General features: G+C 34.1%; 1 protein-coding gene across 1 annotated transcript; it reads left to right on the forward strand.

The window, feature by feature from the left end:
- The first annotated feature begins 6,313 nt into the window (after nucleotides 1-6,313).
- LOC116133694 (spermidine coumaroyl-CoA acyltransferase-like) lies at nucleotides 6,314-7,759 on the forward strand. Its single transcript, XM_031419378.1, has 2 exons — nucleotides 6,314-7,271; nucleotides 7,396-7,759. Exons 1-2 carry the CDS (start codon nucleotides 6,475-6,477, stop codon nucleotides 7,757-7,759), a joined length of 1,161 nt encoding a protein of 386 aa, XP_031275238.1. The 5' UTR covers nucleotides 6,314-6,474.
- The last annotated feature ends 5,560 nt before the right edge of the window (nucleotides 7,760-13,319 follow it).

Raw genomic sequence — 13,319 nt, forward strand, 5'->3', positions numbered from 1 at the left:
GAAACTCATAGAATTGTTCTATTTTGACACATAGGATTTGTGGTTGTTATGTGGTTGAATTTTATTGGTGATGCTGTAGAGAGATATTAATTGTTGAATTGGTATTTCAAATTCAAAGGTAAAAGCATACCTATTTGAGTGATACGTAGGACACTTTTTTTTTTTTTTAGCTTTAAAATTGTTTTAATTTGGAGCTCTAGAATTGCTCTCTCTTGCCGCGTTGGATATGTGGTTTAATGAGATATTTTTAGCTATAAGATTCATGAATATTCATATGGGTTGTTCGCCATGAATACTCATATGGATTGTTCGTCATGTGACACATTTTTTAAGCTCTAAAGTTGCTCTATTTTGACACATTAGATTGACAAGTCAATCAAATTGATTTATCTTGACACATTGGATTGGTATTTATTACTCCATCTATAATTATTAATTAATTAAAAAAATGGAAATAATTCTAATTATATAGGTGCATTGCATTGGCATTCTAAATGTCTAACCATAATAATACCTTATATTTGTTATTGTCATGTGGTTGAATTTTATTGGTGATGATGTAGATAATATTAATTGCTGCATTGGTATTCCAAAGTCTAAATAAATAGACATAAAGATTGGATTACATAGGTGCATTGCATTGTTGTATTAATAATTAATAATAATACTAATTATATAAGTGCATTGCATTGGCATTCTAAAGGTCTAACCATAAAGACATATTGGATTTGTGATTACTATGTAGTTGAATTTTATTGGTGATGATGTAGACAATATTAATTGCTGCATTTGGTATTCTAAAGTCTAAATAAATAGACATAAAAATTGGATTACATAGGTGCATTGCATTGGTAGTAAAAGCATATCTATTTATTAATAATTATATAGGTGCATTGTATTGACATTGCAAACTTTTCTTCGTATTCAATTGTATTGGCATTTGAAAGGTCTAAATAAAGGGTTATAAAAGGGGTGTATATTCAGTTGTGTATTATCGCAATATGTTAGTTGGTGTCAACAATATGTCTGGTCTTTTATTAATTGTTTATAGGTTATGTTAGTTTGTGTCAATAATACGTCTGTTCTTCATGATTTTATTAATCGATTTATTTATTTATGTTTTTGTTGTTGTTTATAGGTCAAAGATTTATGAATTGACATGGAATAAAGGTAGAATGTTCGATTGACATTGTCAAATGAGTTTTTTATTTTGATTCATTCTTCTGAATTGTAAGCATGTCTTCTAACAATTTTAATACGAAATTGTAAATATATCTCCTAACTATTTTAACGGTTATTATTTGATTGAATGATTGTTTTTATTCGGTCAATCTATTTGAATGGTTAATTGTGTTAGTCTTGCCAAACGTAAGTGTATTCTTTAACAATTTTAATATGAAGATTAATGAACTTTTGTTGATTTCGTTTTCAAGTAACAGTTGTTATACGAATGAATAATTGTTCCTTAACAAATCTTAACATGAAGATCGATTAAATTTTGTTATGTTTGTTTTCAAGGAAATATTCATATACTTTACTATGATCAAATCGAGTATGATCCTATTGTCAGCTGAATTGTGATTATGTGTCATATTTATATTAGTAGAAACAGTTCAATTGTGTTGAATATGTTTTCTATAAAAACATTCATGTATTTTAATTTGCTATATGAATGATTTATTGTTTATGTCCTGTTGATGTGCGAGTATATATGTTAAATGAATTAATTTTGGTTGATTCCGTTTTCCAATTAATAGGTGTTTTTGAAATATTTCTTATCAGTCCTAATATGATAATCCCTTAAAATTGGGTTAAGTAAACCATTCATTCTATCATCACATGCGTTTCAGTTTCCACTGAACAATCAATAGTAAATTGACCATATCTTGCTCAATAAAAATCCAATTGATGAGAGGATTGAATCTTTAGAACTAGACAAACAGAGCTTTAATTTGATATATTATACACTTAATTTGGATAACTGTAACCCCCACTGCCGAACCATTCCTTTCATCATCACACATATTTCAGCTTCCACTAAACAGTCAGTAGTAAATTGACCATAACTTACTCAATAAAACTCAAATTGATAAGAGGTTTAAATCTTTAGAAACTAGATAAATAAGGCTTTAATTTGATATATTATATGCTTAATTTGGATAATTTTAGCCCCACTTCCGAATCATTTCTTTTATCAATACACATTTTGGTTTCTCATATTTCTCGATTTCTACTGAATAGTCAGTAGTAAATTAGCCATAGCTTGCTCAATAAAAATCAAATTGATGAGCGATTTGAATCTTTGAAAACTAGATAGATAGGGATTTAATTTGATTATTATACACTTAATTTGGATAACTGTAGCCCCACTTCCAAACTATTTCTTTTATCATCACATATATTTCAGTTTCTACTAAACAGTCAGTAATAAATTGACCATAACTTGCTGAATAAAACTCCAATTGATGAGAGGTTTAAATATTTAGAAACTATACATACAGACCTTTAATTTGATATATTACACGCTTAATTTAGATAACTGTAGCCCCACTGTCGAACTATTCCTTTTATCATCATACATTTCTTTTTCCACTGAACAGTCATTAGTAAGTTGACCATAATTTGCTCAATAGAACTCTAATTGATGAGAGGTTTGAATATTTATAAACTAGACAGATAGGAATTTAATTTGATATATTATACACTTAATTTGGATAAATGTAGCCCCACTTTCGAACCATTCCTTTTATCATCACACACATTTCGGTTTTCCCTATTTCTCAATTTTTACTAAACAATCAGTAGTAAATTGGTCACAACATACTCAATAAAAATCCAATTGATGAGCGGTTTGAATATTTGGAAACTAGAAAGATAGAGCTTTAATTTGATATATTATATGAAGAATTTGGATAACTATAAATATGCGGCCAAACTATTCATTTTATCATCACACACATAAAACCAATTGAATTTTAGTGATGACAAAGGAAAACAAATATTGATATATAGTTTTAATTGTACTTGTTCTATCTCCTTTTGTTGATATTTTTTTATGTTACATACATATATCGGAAACAGGTTGTTGCTGAATATAACAAATTTTATTTATATCTCAAATATCATCTTATGTTTGTTGTTGAACAATGTAGCTTTAGTAAACCATTTATAATATATCGAACCATTATTATTATCCTTAAAGGAAAACAAATATTGATATGTCATTTTAATTGTAATTGTTTTATCTCTTTTTGATGATATCTTTTATGTTACATCCAATATCATGAAAAGAGTTTGTTGCTGAATATAGCTAATTTCATTTATTTAACAAATATCAACTGATGCTTGATGCTAAACCATGTAGCTTTAGTAAACCATTCATTTTATTATCATACACATTTAAGTTTCCACTAAATAATTAGTAGTAAATTAACCATAACTTGCTCAATAAAACTTCAATTGATGAGAGGTTTGAATCTTTAGAAACTAGACAGACAAGACTTTAATTTAAAATATTATACACTTAATTTGGATAAATGCAGCCTCATTGTCAAACAATTCATTTTATTATCACATACATTTTGGTTTCCACTGAACAGTTAGTAGTAAATTAACCATAAGTTTCTCAATAAAAATCCAATTGATGAGATGTTTGAATATTTAGAAACTAGACAGATAGGTAATTTGATATATTATACACTTAATTTGGATAACTTTAGCTCCACTGCCAAACCATTCTTTTTATCATCACACATATTTCGGTTTCCACTGAACAGTTAGTAGTAAATTGACCATAACTTGCTCAATAAAAATCCAATTGACATTTCGGTTTCCACTGAACAGTTAGTAGTAAATTGACCATAACTTGCTCAATAAAAATCCAATTGATGAGAGGTTTGAACCTTTAGAAACTAGATAGATAGAGTGTTAATTTAATATATTATACACTTAATTTGGATAATTGTTCCTTTTATCATCATACATATTTCGGTTTCCCTCGTTTCTCGATTTTTACTGAACAGTCAGTAGTAAATTAGCCATAACTTGATCAATAAAAATCCAATTGATGAATGGTTTGAATCTTTGGAAACTAGAAAGATAGGGATTTAATTTGATATAGTATATGATGAATTATGATAACTATAGACGTGCTGCCAAACCATTCATTTTATCACCACACACATAAAACAAATTCAATTTTAGTGATGACAAAGGAAAACAAATATTGATATGTAGTTTTAATTATATTTGTTCTATCTCTTTTTATTGATTTTTGGACTGATTTTGTTGTTTGATTTGTGGGTTTTGTGGGTTTTACAATTATTGTCTTTCTTTAAGATACTATGATCGAATGCTTTTTTTGCAATAGGTGGTGGTCAATTCTAATTGCAACAAATGAATTTGTGTCAGAGGACCCTTATATTCATGGCTTCTTCAATACTTCAATTAAGTAGCCTTCAGATTATACTGTTAGAGTTGTTGTTGCTTTCTATGTGAGTTCTCTTCTCAATATTCTTAATTTTTTTTTATTTCTAAAATAATAATAATAAAAATAATTCATTTTCTCTTCTTAAAAATCAAAATCAATTTTTTCCTTTGGCTCTGCAAGTCTCTTACTTAAAAGTTTCACATTTTTCAATAAGTCTTTGATTAATTTATAGACTTATCAATAATACCCAGTGGGTTATCCTGCAAATTTTTTTGTTTTTCTTGACAAAGTTTTAAACTTTGGTAGCAAATGTCTAATGGTAACATATTTGAGAAGAACAATGATGATATAAACTTTGAGTTCAATTTGTGAATATTTTATTTATTGATTTTTTAATTATCAATTCAATATAAAATGAACTTTAATATAGAAAATATATATTTAAAACACAAAAAAACCAATAATAATGTGAAAAAAAAATATAATAAACATACCCGCGCAACGCAACTTGAAAATGAATATAAGTTACAGAAATTGTGGAAGGTTAATATAAAACTTGAGTATAAATAGTTGATCTTGATAATATTCAGGTGATATTAAATATCATACACGATTCACCACAAAATACTGACATTAAATATCAAAGACATGTCTGCAAAAATAATATCAATTGTACAAGGTGATGATCCTAAAAGTATAATTAGACCATATAATATTTAGGTGATCTTCTCAAGTTGGATGAATGATTTAATAACATCTAACTATAATTGATATTAATAATTATATAAGTACAATTATTAATTTTATCTTAACACAACTTTGTATATATATACAATTTATATTTACTTTAAAATTTGTATAATTTAACACTTATTATGTCTTAATCTAATTAGTTTATTTTGTTATAATAAATTTGTTTACAATCTATTTAAAAAACATTGAATAAACATACTCACGCAACGTGCGGATCCCATGTCTAGTTTTATATTAAATGAGAAATATTTGTTTTAAAAAAAAAAATTGATATTCCTTAAATATTTGACTTCTCATTAAATGTTTTATTTACGGGCATAATCATACCTAATTATAAGAACATTTGTTGTAAAGGAATAAGAAGATTAAGCTACTACTATATAGTTAACATTCCATTTCTTCCCTTAATAATAACGAATCTAACTTCGAAAAACAATTTGGTTTCAGTAGGATGTCGGTGACAATTGATAAATTTACAAGGTGGTTCTACCATGGCGGCGGCAGCAACTACGATCATTATTGAGGGAGGTACAAGTTTGGCAACACACATCACTACCGTTGGTGCTGGGGTGAACAAAAAATAGGAAAAACCAAAATGGTAGCTGGGGTGAACAAAAAATAGGAAAGAACCAAAATGGTAGGTGAGTAGGTTCCAGTTCCCATCTGGAACCAACTCTTCCAGGGTCGGTTTCGATTCTAAAAAATTGGAATCGGTACTGTGCGATTCTGATTTCTGTTTTACTATTGTAGGAATCAAAATCAGAATTGAAACTAAGACCCGGGTAGGAACCGGGATTGAAATGTAATTTTTGTAAACTTTTAGGGGTGTATTTAATTTTTAGAGATATATTTATCATTTTTGTGAATAGCAAGGTAATCGTAATTTTCTCAGAACCAAAACCTATGTTTCAGGTTTTGGTTCTAGACTCTTAGGTACTAAAACCAGCCGATTCCAATTTTGGTTTCAAATCCTAAGAATCAGTCGATTTCTATTCTGATTTCGATTCCGATTTCGAATCCATGGGATTTCGTGGGTGCAATGGTGCCATATAAGAGATAATAGCATGATAATTCAAATAATTATATCAAAAAACTCTCCTTAACCAGATTATTTGCAATTTATTATCTTAAAATTAACTTTTCTCCCCCACCAACTTCTCTCACCAACCCTCGGTGATCTTCCCAGCGTGTCCCGCGCCATGTCACAATAATCAACTAATCCACCTCCATAAATCTCAAGCTCAAACCAAAAGCATGAACACAACACAATTGTTGCGAATCCATCTTTAAAGATGCAAGTGAAAATCTTAGAAACAAAATCCATTCTTCCTTCCACACTACCTTTTAACGATGACCACGTTCTCCCTCTTTCCCACCTAGACAATGACCCCAACCTCCGTGTAACCTTCCGTTACCTCCGCGTATATGACAACAAACCCACTGACCCCCAGCCCTTCCACGTCATCGCCACTGCTCTCTCCTCCGCTCTTCTTCATTACTACCCTCTTGCCGCCACCCTTCGTCACGTCGGCAACCAACGTCTCTCGCTGTTTTGCCAGGTGGGCCAGGGTCTCCCTCTTGTCAATGCCACTGTGGACTGCACACTAGAATCTTTGAACTATCTTGACGACCCGGATTCGGATTTTGTGGAGCAACTAGTTCCCGACCCGGATTCGGAGGAGGTGTTGCTTAATCCGTGTATTTTACAGGTCACGGTGTTCAAGTGTGGTGGGTTCACTCTGGGTGCTGCTATACATCACGCTTTGTGTGATGGACTTGGTGCGACCCAGTTTTTCAATGCGGTGGCTGAGTTGGCGCGTGGGGCGGCTCAGGTGTCGGCTCAACCGGGTTGGGACCGAGCGAGATTGTTGGGTCCAAGAGATCCACCGCGGGTTGAAGGTTCTGTTACGGAGTTTTTGAGGTTGGAGAAAGGGTTTAAACCGTACCGTCAAGCGGTTGGACCAGTTGTTAGAGAATGCTTTAATGTGACGGATGAGTGTTTGGATCAGTTGAAACTTGCATTGCTCGAGAATTGTGGCTTGAGTTTTACCACGTTTGAGGCTTTGGGTGCCTTCTTATGGCGAGCCAAGTAAGTCCATTTTAGTGATTTACTTAAATAAACTTGACTTTATATAGACATTTTTATTATTAATTAATTAATTGTGTGACTTGTGAATTGTCCCCTTTGACTCAGTTTATGGTTGATATAACAGGGTCAGATGTTCAGGGATTCCTGGAGATGAAAATGTGAAGTTCGCGTATGCAACCAATGTTCGGAAAATAGTGAAGCCTCCTCTACCTTTTGGATATTGGGGTAATGGCTGTGTTCCGATGTACGCGCAGCTTAGAGCCAAAGAACTAGTAGAGCAACGACTTTGGAAGACTGCTGAACTGATTAAGAGGAGCAAAAGCAATACCACTGATGAGTATGTGCGCTCATTTATCGATTTTCAGGAGCTGCATTCTGGAGATGGTATCACAGCGGGTAATGAAGTGAGTGGATTCACAGATTGGAGGCACTTAGGCCATTCGAGTTTTTGCACACTAGATGCGTTTGCTCAAACGCCTATGGCTTAAGAGGGGCAAATGATGAGGTAATCGGGGAGTGGGAATGGGTTTTCTAGTAAATATTTTTTTTCTTGTTGCCAGATATATCTTAGGTGATGCAAAAGTAAGAGAGGATGAATCTGATATCTACCAAATTTAATTACTGGTTTTGTTCCAAAGTTGTGTTTGTGCCTTTGTGGATTGCACAAAGGATAGGTGGAAAAGATGAACGGTGGAGAAGACGGGAGAATTTGGGTTTCTTTTTTTTTCTTCTCCTTTTAATTATTACCGATACAAAATACTGAATAGCATTCCAGTTTTACCCCTGATTGTTATTGTAAACTTACCCTTCAACTGTTAATTTATCTTGACGGCATCAGGTGTCAAGGCCTCAAGGGTAGTATATGACTAATATTAAATATTTGAAGGGGAGTAAATAACATGTTCCCACCCGAGGTTTAACAACATCCCAATTAGTACCCTTAGTTGCATTTATTCCAAATTACCATCTTTAAACCAACAACATTAGCAATTTTTAAGATGCAAAAGATGCTATTACCATATTACCCTTAACAAATAAATTAATAAATTATATTTTAACCCCTAAATTAGTAGAATTAAAATAACCATCTTACTTTCAAATTTATTTCAATAACACCCTCTTTTTCAATCTTCCTCTTCCACCTCACAATTGTCGTTTTCAAGCCAAATTGGCCTAATTCCAGCGTTGTTGGAACACCTCAACGCCACCAAACACATCCCCGTACCTCCCTCATCAAAATCCCTATCATCTCCACCCCTTTACACTACCAAATCATTGGTGCCACTGGTTGTGGAATTGCGTACTTCTTGCCGATTTTCGACCAATTGCGATGACAAAAACCTATCCGGACATCACATTTTGATCCACTAGCATCCCCTTTCTAAAACCCCACCACCCCAAGTTGTGATTGCCTACCGGTGGGAGGGTGGCTGTTGTAGGTTGCGTGACAGGGCATGCTGAGAAGGTCTTTTCCTCGAGCACCTGGTGTGCCCCTGAGAGGAAGAGAGTTAGGAATGGTTGGGGGATGATGGAAACCTAGAAAAACAACCACAATCAGCCCAAAAAACACAACACAACACCCCAATAGCAATAACCAACACCCTAATAGCAACAACCAACACAAAACTACAAAAAAATTAGCCTCTAAAAGCTCCAAAACAAGCAAATCGCAAAAACCCAACGTCAAGAGGGCAACGTTTCACAGCCGATGATCGGAGGAAAACCAAGTGATAGGGTTTGAGGGGTTTTGTAAAGTAGAGGCCGATGATTAATAGAGTGGTGGAAGATTTGATTTGGCCTTCGGATTGAGGCAAAATCTGACTTGGAAAGACAAGAGGCGGCTTGCGAAAAAATGGTTGGTGACGATGAAAACAGTGGCATTTGGTCTAATTCGAGGTGGGAAAGGGTTGGATTTGCAAAAAGGAGTTGATATTGGCCAGTTTTCTCCTGATTCCAATGACGATGCTAGCAATTCCGGCCAAAAATAGGCTGATTTTTGGAGAGAGGGTGCTTCTGAGAGGAATTTTAGCTGTAGTGGGTTATTTGAAATTTTTATTTTTATTTCAGATTTAATGCAGTGTAAATAACCTTTTTACCCTTTGACCATTATATTAAACGATTTTTTGTTAATTTAAGAGTGAAATCCAAAATAACTACAACCAGGGATATCAACTTGGGCTTTCGCTAAACCTCAGGTTGGAACATGCCATTTACTCTCTATTGTAGAATACCTTTAAAGTCACCATCTAAAATCACTTTCCAAAACCTTAGGGTGGTTGTTATAAGAGTAAACGACTTTTTCCCACCCAATGACACTTTTCCACCCACAAGTTTCAAAATACCACTTTCCCACCTAAAGTTAATATTCTGTTATTACCCAAAATTGATTTCGACTAATTTCGATGACAGAAATTATCTCTGTCACCACCATTTGAACCTCTAGTCTCCTCTCCACAAAACCCCTCTCACTTCGACACCTGATTTCTCACCTATTGCCAGCCACCACAAAGCTAGGGTTTCTTGTTCTTAACTAATTTTCAGCTGATTCCAACGGTGAATATTCAATCAATCACCACCGTTCGATCCACTGACCTCTACTCTACAAAAACCCTCTTACCCTAGCTCCAGGTAACTCGTTGAATGCCGATTGAGACAGTGAAGTGTATTTTGGGTATTAGCAGAATATAAATGTTGGGTGGGAAAGTGATATTTTGAAACTTTTTGGCTGTGAAATGTCATTAAGGAAAACCTTTGGTGGGAAAAAGTTGTTTACTCTTTTTATAATTATATTAACCCTCCAAAATGACTTTGAATTAGGGCCGTAGTCAAACCCAGTAGCTTGTGAGCTACTCGAGCTCGATTGGTCATTAGGTCAGGATTGGTTCGCGATGAGGCGAGTTGTTCATGAGATCCCGCTCGTCTTCAAGCTCGAGAAAAGTGTCAAGCTTTTTTGGGCTTGACTTAAACAGCTTGAGATCTTCGAGTTGCTCGCGACATCATTCGAGTAAGTGGAGCTCGTCTGCTCATTCGATCGATTAAGTTCGTGTATATAAGATTTTCCCTAAAACCTGCCACAACTTCACTCAGCCGCAAAATCCCTAAAACCTAAAATAGAGACATTTTTGCTGATTTCACCTCCTCTACCATCATCTTCACTTCTTCAACCACAAATCTGAGACGCCATCGTTGTCTAGCCTTCATCCAACTTCACCCAGCTACCGCTGTCCAGCAACCAACCTTCATTTACTCTTCAATCGGAGTTGCTGCAAATTTGAATTCAACAAGGAAGCTGCTGCAAACACAGATTCTCATGCCTACCGTCATCCACCCTTCATTAAGCTTGGGTTCTTGAATCTTAACACCACAGACTTAGGCCAGCTTCCGTTTCTTAATTACTTGCTCTATTTGTGATATTTTGTTTGCTGCAATCGATTCTAGTGCATATCAAGTTTTGTTTCTATTATTATGAGTGCTATACATGTTTTAAGATCTGAACATGAAAATGATTAGTGTAGATTCCATGGTCTAACTCTATATCCGAGACTTCAAGCATCATATATATTTTATGCACAACTTGGATCCACTACCATAGTCAAACTATTAAATGTATTATGTATACAGGAAGAAGTTTGTCTAACTATAGATCTATGGAGGCAAGATTACAATATCGAGCAACATAATACATACATGAAAATATTATTTAATATATCTGAAGCAATACAATATACAACACTGAAGATGAACATTGCAAGCACAAAAAAATATTTAGGTGGTTGCAAAATATACTTATGAGCAGATATATTAAGATCGATTATCCCACCACTTAGTGAATTTGCCCAAATTCATGTGAGATCATTAATACCATAGTATTAATCAATTCTAGTGCAGATCAAGTTTTGTTTCTATTATTATGAGTGCTATACATGTTTTAAGATGCAATCAACTTAGTGAATATGATTTGGCTTGCTTTTTCTTATCATATCTATATATATAAATGTCTATGTGAGATCGTTAATACCATAGTTTATATTATTTTTGCAGAGGGATTTCTTAATTCACATGGAGCCGTCATCCACCCCCAATCGAACACAGCCATCTACTTTAGGAAAGCTTCTAGTAGATGATATATTTGATACGTTGTACCAACAAACACACCTATTTCTCGTACCGTAACTAATGCTGATATTGATGCTCCTGTCCCTAGTAATAAAGAGGAGCAAGTTAATCCTTTTCAGGAAAAAAAGAGACCAAAGAAATCGGTGGTTTGGAGTGAATTTAAAGAGGTAGTTCTACCGGATGGTTCTACAAAGGGAGAGTGTATGCATTGTAAGGCAAAGCTCACAATAACGGAGACCAAGAGCACAACTCAGTTTGCAAGACACTTGAAATCTTGTTTGAAGAGAATAGCTAGTCAGAGGCAAACACAATTATTTTTCTGGCCAGCGGCCAACCAGTTCAATGGATGAAGTCTCAATGCAATTTGCACTTGCATTTTCAGATGCCCAAGTTTGATATGAGCAAGATACAGGAACTAGCTGCTAATTGGGTGCTTATGCATGAGCATCCATTTACAACTGTGGAGGAGGAGGGTTTTAACATAATGCAAAGATGTGGTATGCCACAATGGGAGAAGATAACGCGTACTACGTTGAAGCAACATTGTGTGGCTATGTATGAGATACAAAAGAAGAAGTTGTTTGATTTGCTTAAGAGTATTAAAAAGATTAGTTCGACAACTGATCTATGAAATTCTTCTAATCAGAATCTTGAGTACATGGTTCTCAGTGGACATTTTATAGATAATGATTAGAAGTTGCAAAAGTGTGTTCTCAATTTTGTTCGTATACCTCCTCCTCGACCTGGTGTTGAGATTACTACTGCTATTCATAAGTGTTTAATAGAATGGGGAATTAAGAACAAGATGTTTTGTATCTCGGTTGACAATGCTTCAAGTAATGACGCGACAATCAAGATCTTGAGAGTGAATTTAGAAGAAACAAGAAGCTATTATGCGGTGGGAAGTTGTTTCATGTGCGGTGCATGACACACATACTGAATCTTATGGTTTAGGATGGGCTTTCCCAAATTAAGCCCATCATTTAAGACATACGTCAGTCTATTGTGTATATCAATTAATCAGAGGTTAGAGTAGTTATGTTTTTTGAGATAGCTTAGATGTTGCAATTGCCATGCCAGAAACTGCAACTTGATTACAAAACGAGGTGGAATTCTACTTATGAGATATTGGTGCTTGCAATTAAGTACAGGGAGGTGTTTCCAATGTTAGTTTCAATGGATAGCAACTTTACTTATGTCATATCAGGAAGTGAGTACCCCACTTCTAACTTATTTTTTGCAAGAAGTTTGTGACATAAAAGAGTTGATAGATGAAGAATGTTCTTATGATGATGATTTCATTCGATCAATGGTGGGAACGATGAAAGAAAAATTTGATAAATATTAGGGGGAATGCAATTTCTTAATGGCAATTGAAGCTGTATTGGATTCGAAGATGAAAATGAGGCTGCTGCAATTTGCCTATCCACAATTGTTTCTTGATGAAGAAGCACAAGAAAAAATTGATGAAGTGCGGGCTGCCTTGTATGAAATTTATGACGAATGTGCGGCAGAAAGTCAATCTAGCAGTGAACCACTTGTAGAAATCAGTAAGGTTGAGCAGGTGAATGTATAATGTCCTAAACGTACTAGTTCACGGTTCAGTCAGTTTGTTAGGACAACTTAAATGGTACAACATGAGAAATCTGAGTTAGATCGTTATCTAGAAGAGGGGTGTTTGATATGCACTACAAGGAAAAAGGGTTTTCTTGAAGGGGATTCTTCGTCAAGAAGGGGGTACAATGACAATTTTTGAACTATCAAGGACCTCTTGATAGATTGATAACTGTCAAGGATTTAGCGGAACTTGAACCAAATCCTTCACAGTTCAATAACTGTCAAGGATTTAGCCGAATTTTCAATTTTTTTTTTTTTTTTTTTGAGTTTAGCCAAATTTTGACAGTTTTCACATTGTCAAGATTTCGTTTGTTT

Source organism: Pistacia vera, unplaced genomic scaffold (assembly GCF_008641045.1).
Source record: "Pistacia vera cultivar Batoury unplaced genomic scaffold, PisVer_v2 Contig272, whole genome shotgun sequence".
In the NCBI taxonomy this organism is placed as follows: Eukaryota; Viridiplantae; Streptophyta; class Magnoliopsida; order Sapindales; family Anacardiaceae; genus Pistacia; species Pistacia vera.